We start from the raw sequence: 14,769 nt of genomic DNA on the forward strand, positions 1-14,769 counted from the left end.
ACATGCTCTTATCGGCTGTCTGACCGCGATACATTTAAAGCCATGAACCACTTTCCGGATGCATTCAGCTTGTTCCACTCGCAAGCGCTCTAAATTACCCTCAGTGACTGCCAAAACGATCACACCCAATGATGACGATTACTCAAGAGAACAAGAGTCAACCTCAAAAACAGCAACAACTTATTTAGCCCTCTACGATATTGCATCACTCTGATCACAACACATTCAACTGTAAAAAGCAAACAAAAAAAGAGCTAGAATTGTGGTTACATTAGCTTATGTATTAAGCAGAAGCAAGTACAGGCACTGCTTCACGTTGAAAGAAAAATACTGACCCATACAACACATCAGAGCTACCAGGTGAGCCCTGAGTTGCCTGTCGGTTTCAAGCAGGTTCTTCATCTTCTCTACCAGCTCCAGCGGCCCAGTCAACGGGATTTTACTTCTTCATGTACAATGCTACCATGTGGACGAGCGACTGAGAAAACAGCCTCGATTTTCTGCGCCTGCCTTCATACCTACAAGCCTCTATATCACAAACGAGTTCTGTCAGGTTTTCCACGGCGACTCACGATTCCAAACTGAGTTTAGTGTTTATCCAGCAGCGGGGTTTAAAGCCACAGAAGAAATGAGTGCTTCTTCTTGGAAGGAAAGAGGGGGGAAAAAAAGCCCAGAGTATTTCAGGGTGGTTCCAAATAAGTTCAACAGACACAGAAGACACTGATGGAACAATGTAGCATGATTGCCTCACTTGATGAGTGAGATCTTATCTAAGACACCTTGACCAATCCAGATCTGTTCATCATCATCTCCATTGTGTAAATGCCAAAACTCCCAAAATCATTTCGACGGAGGAATAGGTTTTGAACACATCCAAGGCAAGAATAAACACAGATCATGGAAAATCCCTGATGGTGCAATTTTAAGTCTTGAATGTTTCTTTGTGAGGTTATTAAAGTGCGGAAGAAAATAATTATAAAGCCTGTAAGTCATATTATCCTGTGTAGTCATGCAAATATCTGGCATTGAACAAAAACAAAGAATGACAAAAGTTACTTCAAATACTTTTAAACTAGATATTTGCATGTGCACGTTGGTATCGTGCTTAAAATGCCTGCCTTAAAGTCGGGGATCCGGGTTTGAATCTCTGTTGGCTCTAAATTGTACATAAGTGTTAAAATGAGTGTGAATGATTGTTTGTCTTTGACCTCTGTGATTAACTGAAGACTTTAAATTGTCCATAGCTGAATGGGAGTGTGAACACTTTTGTCTACTCTATATGTGCCCTGCAGTTGATGCAAAAAAAAAAAAAGCTTCAAGGGTGTGGAAGTAAAACTATGAAACTTTCAGATAATTATATTTTAAATGTACTGATTCTTCTTCTGTTCATTATCATTCAACATCACTACACTCGGATGTCGTATCTCAGCATTAGCTGAAACCACAATTTGCTGACTTTCATGCTAATCGAACATTCTCCTAATCTAAAAATAAATGGAAAAGGCTTTCTGAGAATTGGGAGGGGGGTTGACAATTTCATAGTATGATGGCCTCAAATTTAAAAAGTTAAAAATAGGTCACAACAAACATCATATCACTCAAACAGAAAACAAAATCAGTGTGAGCATCACTTCACTTGATGTAATTGTGCAAACAGTGCTGATGCTAATATGAATCCACAGCAGGATGACACCATGTTACACCTCTTCCCCACAAAGACTGTGATCATCTTATGACTAAATCAATGATATTGATCGGCTCGGAAAGTCTTTCAGGAAAGGCAGCGTCATCCTCATCCTACACTCAGACACCGTAAGCAACGGCTCAGCGGGTTTCACAAATCAAACAGCTCAGTTCAAGCCGAAGTACCGGTAATTGTTTCGGCATCATTCACTCGACAGTTGCATCCATCACATTACTGTGTCAATCAAAACAACAAAGCAGGACTTTAATATGCAAAAAGAGAAAGATCAGAAAATATTTTGGATAAAATATTAAGGGGAGTACAATATGAGGATGCCCTCTTCAGGATCTTAAGAGGAAGAAAACATGATTTCAAGAATATTTGCCCACAATCAGCTGGGATAAGCTCCAACTAACCAGTGATCCTAGTGAAATTATGTAGTATTAAAAAATGGATGGATAAATGAACATGTTGTCACTTATCTTTCTGTTGTGACAGTTTTCCTAAGTGGGTTTAGTAAATGTCTCGTGCAGTTGCAGTGTACTTAAAGGTAAAGTCAATATGAATTAAGCAGCGATATCCCTTCGTCTGGAACCATCTTAGGGGGCGGCATTTTGCCACTTGCTGTCGACTGAAAATGCCATCATAGTTGCTTAGGGCTCAGCTAACGATCAGTCAGCCTGAGAACATCACATGACCAAACTCGGAAAACACCAAACTTGACTGCAAATTGAACATTATCCAGAAAAATAATGAAGGGTTTCAAATATCCCGTTATTTTTTGTCACATGACGCAAAGTGTTTTATTCTCACTGCTGTGTACTGTTAATGTCACATGAATGAGTGGGTGTGCTTTGTTCCTGTCTACAACCCGGTGGCCCCTCGTGTTAATGAGTCCACCAAAGCGCTCATAACACGCAGCCGCGAGAGCGCCTGGCCCGAGACACTTATTTGTAGACCTCAGCAAAGCACATGTGCATTGCTATAAATAACTAGAACCCTAAACCATGCTGCCCCTACAAAGGCACACACACACACACACACACACATAATCTTTTCTGAGACTTTCATTTCCATTCATGCAGCCAACATGAGTGTGTTGTGGATTTTAATTCAGTCTTTGTATGTCGGCTAAGCTCCTCATCAGAAACTCTTTACAGGGTGTTATTAAATAATGCATAATCTTAATTAATATAAAGTGCTGGGCAAAATCATTAGACAACCTCTGGCTTTGTTGCTTTCATGACCTTTTTCACAGCAATTATTTGGATATAGTAGGGAATGTACTGTAAACTGGGTTACACTAAAGAGCGCTCATTAAACATAGTCAAGGATCTTACAAAAGGCCATTGAACACCTGGTATGATAATGATAGTGCCTGTAATCCTCCATGAACAAGAAAGTAGCCAGATACCTGACGAACAGACACATGTACACAAAAATGAAAGCATGTCATCGTTGCTTTTTTTCGCTGTTTGAGACAGTTTACAGTCTATCACTTAACATCTAAAAGGGGGCAATACCTTTGCACAATAATACATCACAATAATATATGACACTCTTTGTGCATATGAATAAGATGAACTTGTTCAATGAAAGTAAACAGCTGACTATCAGGCATAATCGTTTTAGTTTAGCTACACCTGTGCAGTCTAATGCGATCAAATACAAGAGGTGCGTCAAACATATCTACCTTGACAAAGATAATAGTGTTTTGATTGACACAGCCATGAGGTATTGCTTTCAAAGTATGATTATCAATGTGCTCGTAGCTTGCAGTGCAGAACTGCACTAGTCTACTATTGCTACTATACTCACAAGTGGGTCTAATATTGTGGTTCGCTTAATTTATTCATGAGTGCGGCAAACTATCAGAAACCCTTCTCGCTATGATACAGCACAGCATACCACTATGAACTATAACCACCAAAACGTCTTTGACAGTATATAAGCTGCATTTATTTGATTGCAGCTGCATTTTGTATATCTTATTAAATTGTGCAAGTGTACTGAATGAAGACCCCCCCCCCCCACCCCACTCGAAATATGATCGACACAGACAGTAGTTGTTTTCCTCTCGGCGTCAAGCATAAAGGGAGGCTGTGGTCAACATTTTTTTCTATACATATATACTGTATGTGTAAAAGTTGTGACTTTCCCATGTCCTGTGAGGGGTCACCAGCGCATGTTATGTGTTATTTGTTCATAAGAGCCTTGAACCAGAAGATAGAAAGTAATAAAGAGCAGTCATGTATTATCATGACACTTAGAGAAAGCACAATGTAACGCAATTGAAGCGCGTCTTCTTAATCTTTTACATGTGTAATGAATGATGGTGATGGACAAACACTGATACAATCACATTTCAAATGCCTGCCCTTTTTTTCCAAACAATTTCCATCGCTTCTTTCTGATATTGAATTGCGAAATGTGACACAGCCTTCATTTAGAACTCATGGCATGAACATGGCCAAATGGATAGATATATTCTCATCACACATTTAGGAGAAAGAATGTAAGTAGAATGAAAGAAAATATACATTCCTAAATATAACACTGCCTTACTAAAGCATGATTAGTCAACTCGAAATGTCTCCCTCCCCCGCATCAATTTAAGAGACATTTCATCATGACATCCTTCTAAGCTGTAAACAAACGAGATGATGAATTTTTGTCATTCTTACAGACTGACAAGACCAGTCGATGTTCTCGGCAGGGCAAAGCAACGTCGCAAATACACTTCATTGGCTGAAACAGGTTTTGAGCTTTTAAAGCAGACCTTATAGTGTGTCAACACCACTATGCAATGCAATGACAATGTGGACTACAGAGAGCAGATTCAAATTTTTTTTTTAAGTCGGCAAAATAAGTGGTGTTGATAATGGATGGATAATAATGAGAATAATAATAATAATACATCAGTTTTACATCCTACTAATCATTGCTTACATATCTATTTCCTGTTGCCATTACAAAATAAAGTGCAAGCATGTGCACTCAGCAGAGAAGGGCTGTGATTGCCAGAGCGGAAGGCTGCCTTGGGTGCAGCTTGTGAGTCAGAGTCGGAATAGATGATGTCATGTGAGAGAAGTTGAACAGAGCGGTGGATGGAATTCCGGTCCGGCTGCTCTCCTCCTCGTCACCATGACAGCATATAAATACAACACTAACGTGACGCAACTGCTGGTGTACTTCACAATTAAAATTCAAAGATATTCAGCATTGTTATAGGGACAAAATAGCATGCATTTAAAGATTAATGATCAACAAATTGAGACATTATGACTTCAGAAGAATTAAGACATGGAGAAGTAGATTCTATTTTGAGCGCTTTGCTGGTGTGAATCACATAGTCCATTCAAAATAAAGCTAATTTCTATTTTTTTTTTTAATGTATGCGACATCAGCACAGAAGTGTACCAGCGACAGCAGTGAAGAAGACTCTAATCATCGCCATAGACTCAGCAATAGACTGAGACAAACCGTACACACTACAATAAAGCTTTTAATATGGTAAGAGTTCAATTTGGGGGATTCATTTATAAGTTCCATTATCGTCTATGGCATGTTATTTTAATATTGAATTTAAAAAATACAGTAAATGTGACATACATGCGGGCTGCTAAGCATTTCAAATCAAGTTATGATGCTCATTCTTTCCAGCTCGCTGTGGAAGTGTTAAGTGCACTCAGACATATTTCAACATGGACCAAGAGTGTGTTTCACCTTGAAACATTAAATCAAATGGTCATCAAGATAGCAGGGTGCAGCGAATGAACCGATCTAAGGGCATGTCTTCTTTGGCAAAATAAAAATGAAGCAGGAAGGAGCCATATAAAAGAATTTCAGGCAGGCAGTTCAATCATGAGATTACTGCACAGCAGCATGACTGCAAATTGATCGTTTCGAAGAGGGTTGTATTAAATATGTGCTGTGTACTTTGGTGGTTAGGATATGCACCCTGAAAATTAGACAACGTACAATGATGCTACCAGACTGTGCCATTGTGAAACATGACATCATGTCCTGCTAGAAAAAAAAATACAGTAAATGTACGAAATGTATTAAGCCCCTTCTTGTTTCATGTGAACAAGATGATTTTGAGGGTCACTGCTTTTTTAGGGGGAAGCACTGACCGACTAACTGAATGATTTTCCAGTGCTGGGATGTTAATCTGTTGAGCAGGAGAGAACACTTTCAAAGTGTGGCTCCCTGGTGTTTAAATGTCAACTGCTCAGTCAAAAGGAGTGTCAGCCACCACCATGATCAACTTAACACATGGAGAAGTCTGTGGAACTTGTATGCTGCTCCCATAAAAACAAAGTGTCTTTTGTGCAATAACAGTCAGCGGAGAGAGGATGAGGAGTGGGTGGGCCCCTCAGTGGGTCGTTCGAATGTGATGAGTGGGGAAGTCGACATGGGACGATGGGCAGGGCAACGCCCAGGAGGACAAAGGGAGTGACAGTGCAAATAATTAATGAAATAAAACAACATGCTCTCACTCGTGGTTCTGTTTGACAAAATCACATATGGCCATTTGACTGCAGATTTAAGTCATGACAGCGCATCCATGACACACTCCAAAAAATAAATTATTCAGACTATGATACAACAGCCCCACCAATACCACACAATTTAGCATCACTGATACATGCTATTTCTGAACTAAACACGTTTTTTAAAAATGATTTAACAAAAATGTCCCCTTATAGCGGCTGATGTCAAAAACACATTAGATTTTTTTTCTTTGGCTTTTTGTGGACTTTTTTTGAAGGACACTTTTTTGAAAATGGACCAGCCCCAGAAAGGGCTATCAAGACAGGAATATACACAGGAAGATACATGAACGTCACAAATCACCTTTACATTGCACCTTTGTTTGCCAGTGTTCATTGCTCTTATATTTTAACATTATGATACTTATGGGCCTGCGGGTGCACAATCGTGGGTGCGGTCTGTAATTGCCCGCCTCACATGTGCGGCCAACTACCTCATCTGCAAATGTAACTGTATAAACGCACTTTGCGCATGCTAATGTAATGCACGGACCTCAGAGAGTCCATTTCTGCCTCTGCAATTTCAAGGACTGTGTGCGCATTTCAACCACCCTGATTTTAAAGGGAATTAGGAAAATCGCTTCAATTGGCTGAGAGTCGGCTGTGTTCCATCCCACAACGGCGCCAAAACCCTCTTCCACCTGTGCGAGTTTAGGAAAATACCAAAAGAAATAAAACTCCACCCATGCGGATTTAGACTACGCTTTGAGCTCAACTTTCATTGTGCATGAAAGCGGAATTTTTTTTTACACTTCGATGACAGTTGTTGAAACGTTACTCAATAATGTACAAGCTGTAAAAACAACCTGGAGTAATGCTGGCCCATTGGAACAAGGAAGCATGAAACAGAGAGCGGTCCGGAAGACTGCGGAGGAAACTAGCATGTCAAGGCCACAGCAATGAAGAAGCATGGCAGCTGGACAAGGTTGGAGGAAGCACAAGAGAGGGCTCTAACCTGGCAGCACATCTGAAGCTCAACTCAACTCAACTGTATTTATAGAGTACTTTCAAACAGCCACCGCATTGGCTAAACTTCTTGTTGATGCCCTGTTGACTCAACACATCAAACCTACACCATGGGGGTTGAGAGAGAGCCCCACTGTATGCTCTGTGGGAAGCCTGCTAGACTTGAGTTTGTCAAGTTATTTTGCCAGTCAAGCCTGGCAGAGGGCAAATTCCGGGTGGTGTCACCTTGCTCAATTGGGAGAAAGGATAGAACAGGCAAGGGAAAAGCTGAAAGAACTTTCCATCGGGCCCCACTTTATCAACTTTGTCCGGTCAGGGGAGATTGCTGCTGCAGGATGGAGGAGCGAAGGTATGTCAGTAAGCGGCAGGGAAGATCACCAGGCAAGCAGAATCCAGATAGGATTTGGATTCAGTAGGAGGTGAGGAGGCAGCGCCAACCTGGTATCGTGCAAGAGTAGCATTGAAGGGGGGTGCTTTGGGACCGAATTACACCGAAAGCCTTCTTGAGGTTTTGTGGGGCTTACTTCATGAAATGTGATGTGCTGTGCAGTTGCAGTATTAAGGCACAAAAACATTTTGTATAGAATCTGTTTAGTAATAATATTGTCATTCGAACCCATTTAAATGTTCAGAATTGGAGTGGACCGCTAAACGTTTTATTGCATTGAAACTTTGGCAATTTCAAGACAGTTGGCAATTTGAGAGGTTGAGTGGCCAACCAAACAGGCTTTGCTGGAACAGTGTGAGCCAACACAACCCATTGCTCTGCATACTTACATGTACCTAAGAAATGCTGTCTTTATCTCATTCCACAAGTGTATAGTCTATTGTAAAGCGATGACTAAATTGCAGTGTGACCCGAAGTCGTTAAGTGTGTGATTACCTCTAATACCTAATTAGTGAGGCATTCTTGCAAGCTAGCGCTAACAAATACATACATGACCCCATGCGAGTTCTGGTATGCTAAATCACATCATAGTTGAATTGGGAACTCTCATTTCTTCCACAATTCCAATTTTGGGTGGTAATACAGTGCAGGTTACATGCTGAAAATGTACATATTTTTCAGTGCAATTATAATTCTGAGTTTCCACAATGTGACAGTACCTCCTTTTGTATGTAATGAGGTCGTTAAAATGAACAACCAGTGAAGTCAATGTAAATACATTTGCGGATACTGTCGTCTATAATTATCGTATGACTAGATGGGGAGATACATAGAAATTCCGCCTCGTGCATAGATTAGCCCTCTGGCTTTTGGCTTGTCTTTGTGCCTGTGTTGTGATTTTGCCATGGAAAAGTGTTCTTATTTTTAGTCTTTTCATCATCACATGGGAAGAAGCTTGAAGCTTGAAGCTTGAAGCTTGAAGCTTGAGCTCATCATAACAGCAAGAATTAAAACCAAACCAAAAACTCTTCCCTGACAATCAGTCTGCCTTACTGGGTTTTGATTGGCACTACCAGAGTAACATTATGTTTTTTGTTATCGTTGTACCGTATATTGGTAAGATGGAGTGCGATTGGACAATCACCCTGTGATATGTTTGTAATATTTTAGTTGCATTATTTGGCAACAAGGTAACAACAAAAATGTTCAGCTACGAAACAAAAAAGTATTGTGACTGTATCTTTGGGAAGGCTGAATTGTTAGATAGGGGTCTTGAATTGTATGTCATTATACTGTGCAGGTATGGTCAATCTGTGTTTACCTGGATACATAGCTTATTACATTTAGCTTATAACATTTAGTTTTATTGATAGCGAAATATCCGCCTATTCATCCATTTTCTGTACCTCACAAGGGTTGCAGTTGTGCTGGAGCCTATCTCAGCTGACTCTGGGCACATGTACAGTTAACAAAAAAAGGATTCACACTCACAGTTACCTTTCAACAATTTTGAGACTTTAGAATCTAAGATACATGTTCTTAATGTTAAAGGCAATAGTCCCTGGAAAAGAACTCATCCAAGATGTCATCCATGGAGAACAAGCAAACGCCACATACAAAGGAGCCTGGCTTCAAATTTCCAACCTTACCATAAAATGGATATGCTATCCAAACATTGTAATTGGAAAGCAGGTAAGAATCATGTGCTTTGCAACAATTAAGATGTTCACCGGCTGAAGCCTATAAGACAAAATCCAATCTCCCATACACTTCACATTTAACATGAAAGACCAAGCAAGGAAAAAAAGAATGTAAACGCTACGATTTTTGTCTATAAAAATATGATTAAACTCAATATAAAACCATGGAGTTATCACCAAAAAACATGAAGAAAGCATGTCTTACGCTTCTTGAGAAAATTCATCTTCAAAGTAAAAATCAGCAGGGAGTCGACTGTATCCTGATGCTCAGATATGAGTGTTCGTTTATGTGATAGCTAAAATCCAAAGAAGTCAGCTCATTGTCGGTCATAGTTCTTCTGGCGAATTATGCTATATCATATGATCTCAATAGAGTCTAAGGAGGGTGTTTAATACCACAGCTAACTGACCCTGCTGGATTAGAACAGCTGAGGGAATTAACTCCGAAGTGCATCTTTGTATCCTATCTAGTCTTTTTTTTTTTTTTTTTGCTTCGCTTTGCTTCTATGTGCCCAGAGGAGACGCACGAGTTAAAGTCGGGCTGTCAGGTTCAGTTTAGCTCCACAGGATCTCCACCCTTTGGCCTGGTCTGGCAACTCATGTGCATGATTTTGTTTCACTAATGTAGTCTGCTCACGTGCCCACGTCCACAGCACCACATCCATTTGAGTGTAGCATTTCGAAGGAGGAAACGCCTAATCCTGCTCTGTCATTGTCTCATCTGTCTTACCAGAAGATCATCGCAGAGGTGGACCACAATGAAAGGAATCTCTACTCAAGCACATGTAAAAATGTTCAATGGGCCTCTCTATGTACGTATCGTATGCATGCAGGTTTTTGTTTGTCACCTTTTAATGTAGCTTCAGAACCAATTCCCTTGAATAGCCACATTAAAGTCACATATTATATCTTACTTTGACCAAAATTTCCCAAACTAATTCAGCTAAAGACATCCAGTGCACAGACCAAAAACTACAAAATATACACGGTAATATAGACAAATATACTAATGCTATAGCACTAACTCCTCTATAGAGGAAGACATCAGACAGGGGTGAAAATTTCCAGAATAACTCGAGATACAATATCACAGGATGTTGCCATTCATCGTAACATTATACAGCAATTCTAGGATAACCAATATAATTATTGCAATCTATGAATACAAAATATGTATGTAACTAAAGCGATAAAAGTTAGCCTTCTATACAGCGTTTAAGTGGGTGTGTAAGAAAATCGATTTTAGTTGTGCACCAAGTGCTAGGACAATCAAGGCATTCAAGTACCGGTACATGTATTTCTTTTTATGTAGACACAACTCCACCGACCATGGCAGTATTGATACCAGATGTTTGTGTATCAATGCTGTATGTGACATAACAATACAATATGATACCTACACTTGGCTCAACATCATCTGACAAATCATTTAGTAAAGAAAAAGAGGGAAAATGTGTGCCTCCTTGTCAATATAAAAGCTGTATTTCAGTAACAACAAAGCACATATAGCTTCTTATTCAACACTGATTACTTCCACAAAGCATCTAAACAAAACTCCTATCACATGACCAGATTGTCAAATTGATCTCATCATATAACCCAACCAATGATGTCACACTTGAGTTATTTCCACCTTAGCACAGCACGAATAAGGACATTATCCGAGCAGAGTCAGACAAGAGAAAGGGGAGAGGGGGTGGCAGGCTGCTTGGGTGGGTGGGTCATGCTGACTATTGCGCTGTCAAACCGCAATCCGACAACATTCGAAATCCTCACCACAACCGGTCACGGTCACATTACCTTTGTATTTTTCCAAAACGTCTTCATAAGCCTGGAGGTATTCCTGTTCGTCCGAGAGAGGATAGCTCTGCATGGCGTGCTGAGCCATGACACGGCCTGCAGACACTGAACGCTCACCAGCGGGCGACGGGGACACAACATGTGTGTGCGTGTATCATTTCTCTGTGTGTGGGTCTATGCCTGTGTGAATGCAGCACCTCCTCAAGAGTGATCGGGGCTGTTGTTGCACCGAAGGAAACGCCCAACATCCCTCCCTTGCGTGCAGCCCGTCCAATAAGACCAACTTCCTGCCCGGACTTGACTGGACTGATACGGAACGACCAGGCGGACCTGCACGCGCTGTAAAAAGTGTCCCTCCTCGCGTTTCAAATAGCCGAATTTGGAATCTTGTTTTATTGTTACAAGGTGATGCAATCGTTGTATTTGGAGGAAATGCGATATATCTGTACTACAACAGACATTTGGTTTCGTGAATCCGTCAGAAAATTAAGATTACACAAATTTGATTGGAATGACGCATTCATTTTTTGCAGCATCCAGTCGAGGCGCTCTATCGCTGGGCCGGTTTCAAATCTATCAAGCGTGCGGGACTTTATTTTTCGGATTTCTGATGGGTTTATCTTAGTTTTGTCAATTAACAGATTATGGATGGATGGAAGTAAGGAGGAACTGATAGATTGATAGAAAAATAGATAGATAAGTAGATACATAGATAGATAAATGGATAGATAGATGATATGCAGGCATGGGATACACCCTCCACCCTTGAAATAGAAAATGTTCGTCGTTGTTATGGCCCCTACCTGTGTGAATAGGGTTAATATTATCTCCCCTGGTCGTTTTCCAAGAAAACAGTCGAGGAAAAATCCGACCTAACACGCCCCACACCAATAAATGACTGGAGTGTATCGTGTTAATTTCCAGAATAATCTGTCATTCACTTTGATTAAACCACTGAAATTCATCCAGATTATTGGAATGTGTGTACCGGTTCTCAATGTTGTTATTTTTACACAGACATTTGGGAGATTCATAGTTTGGTGTGAATTTGAGAGCCCAGACCTCAACACAAATCGAACACTTTAAAAATGAAGTACAAGTGAGATTATGAACCATCTTTATGTGATCTCAAATTTCTATCCACTCATCCTTCTAGCCATCTTCTGCATCGATCAAAACTGGCCATCATCCTAATCCAAAATACCATCACACATGCCACAGCCCCTAGCAGAGAGACCAGGGTGTGTCAGGCAATAAAAAGGTTTATCACAATAACGCCACGCGTGCGCCCGGTGTAATTGCATCCTCCCCCTCAGTCACACCGCAAAACATAAGTGGCTCCTCACCTGCGATTCTGAGCACCGCTCTCTCGGCCGGATCCAGAACGGAGCCTCCCTGGATCTTCCTCTTGGACCTCTCGTGTCTGGGCAGGTTCCATGGCAAAGTGTCGCCAGGCGCCGGCGATGCCGATCCAGATTTGACACTGTATTCTTCCTCCTCGGATAAATCCGCAGAGGAAGACATGGAGCAGTGGAGGGAAGGGTTCCCCGAACAGGAGCTCTGAGACGAAAGGAGACAACAATGAAACAAATCGTTATTTTGAATCACAGTCACTATGAAATTAAAGAGCAAATGCGTGTGTGGCGTGGGTGGTCAGATGTGTCTCATTGGGGTCAAAGTGTATAAAATAAGAGCATCTTCACAACAAATAATAGCACTAATTAACGGTAACATGCAGTCAATACTGTATAGCTCCCCCGCCAGGTCAACATCAAGACTTACCACGCTATACATCATAAAAAGCACCCCCCGCCCAAAAAAAAAAAGATCCTATTTGCGTATTGTTGTCTTCTTCTTCCGGCGTTCAATCCCACATTCCGTGCGTCCACGCAGTGCCACGCCCTTGTGGGGATGCTCCGGATCGGTCACGATTTGAGCTCATTGAGCGAATGATGCGAAGTGATGTCAAAGCTCCAAAAGGAGCCGATGAGATTGTCGTGATGGCGAGCTGCGTGCTGTCGAGGCTGGCAGGCAGACTGTGACAGGAGGGCAGGCAGTGCATGTGTTCCACACCGTCATGCGCGCCAGCCAGCCAGAGAAGAGGCTGCGAGCCAACAGCGACCCGCAAAGGTGCAAGCAGGATACAAACGCAGAACAAGCTGGGAGGACAAGAGCACCAGGGGGCTCCCGCTGATAGGCTTTAATGTATAAAACATAAGGTGACACTATTGAGGGGGATTTGGACGCAGTCAGAAAGCTTTGATGAATGTGTGCCGCAATTGCCAAATAGGCCAAAAATTACATACTCAATGAAAAACCTCCCACATAGACCAAAAAAAACAAAAACACCTGACACTCACAAAGACAAAAAAAGTGCAGTTCCACATGCCACTGTTTCATGAAAAAATGAAGTGATAAAGCCACAAATTTGTTTGCGTTATTTTTGTCATCTGATTTAACTGAATAATTCTGTGAAAGTGTCTGCACGTCAAAGTATTGAGTAAAATAGCTATAATTGAAGTAGATGAATGAACTACCTTTCAATTGATTCATGGTTCATTTGCTTTTACATTACTGTAAATCTAACCCAATAGACCAAAGCATTTATGTATAATTAAACTACTAATCTGTTAAAAAATACATGGGGAGAGGACGATGGAAAAAGAACCATTTCATATTAAATTACAATTGCAATATTGAGGGTAAACAAATCACAATCGGATGATTTTTCAAAATCTTTCAATTTACACAACTATTAAACACGTCTTGGATTATAGTGGACATGGGATTTAAAATGCCCATCTTGGTTGATTTCACAAATATGCAACCCACTCAATGTTGAAACGCTGTAAAGCGTAGCAAGTTATGAAACAGATGTCAGCAAGAACGCTATTGTAAAAGAGCACTATAGTGCAGTAATATATTGTTTTACAAAGGCACAGCTCACTAAGGACAAAAAATAAAAGAAGAAAGTTCTTTTGCCGTTTCTCTCAGCCGAGTGAGTGCGAGCAGAGAAATGTGGTGCACTCTGTGTGTTAGTATGCCATGAAGTAGCTTTGATTTATGGGAGCACCAAAAAAATCTGAAATAGAGAAAGATGACTTTGATGTGTGATGAATAGAGCACAGTAAACAAGACTGGTCAGGTCATTTTAAGACTTGAGTTGAATGGGGGGGGGTGTAAATCTCACATTTACAGGGATTCAAGAAGGAATTCTAATTTAAGAAATCAACTTCAAGGGACTGTTCTGAGCTCAGTCAAACTGTTAATAATAGAAACCATTTTTGTTCACATTTCATCATGATAACGCTTGGCATTTTTATCATCCTTTTCAGTGTGTTCATAATTCCTTTCACAAAAGGATAAGATTATGATACAAAAAAGTCTAGCACCATGGGGAAAAGTGTGCATCCTGGGTCAGCCTTAATGATTCTCTCCTTTATATAAGCAGCAATCTGGACAGGGATAAGAATAGCTGACAGATTAGAGCCCATCCCATGTTTTTTTTTTAAATTCAAGGTTTATCCCCCGTCTTACAAGAGGTACATCATTCTTAGCTCAATAATAATACCTCAAACTCTCTAATAAGATGCTGCATCCCTCAGCATAACTCTCAGTTAGGTTTTAGAACATAAAACTTGCCAAGAAAGGTCAAATACAAAGCACAGAAGCATT

General features: G+C 40.7%; 1 protein-coding gene across 1 annotated transcript in view; it reads right to left on the bottom strand.

The window, feature by feature from the left end:
* Positions 1 to 14,769, bottom strand: part of dst (dystonin) — a 97,558-nt gene that overhangs the window by 78,426 nt on the left and 4,363 nt on the right. Inside the window, exon 4 of the mRNA XM_086122401.1 lies at positions 12,441 to 12,654. Within this exon, the coding sequence (XP_085978527.1) occupies positions 12,441 to 12,654 (214 nt within the window). The remainder of the gene's footprint in view (positions 1 to 12,440; positions 12,655 to 14,769) is intronic.

This window comes from Hippocampus guttulatus, chromosome 10 (genome assembly GCF_054856545.1).
Source record: "Hippocampus guttulatus isolate MCC_2025c chromosome 10, RoL_Hgut_1.0, whole genome shotgun sequence".
NCBI lineage: Eukaryota > Metazoa > Chordata > Actinopteri > Syngnathiformes > Syngnathidae > Hippocampus > Hippocampus guttulatus.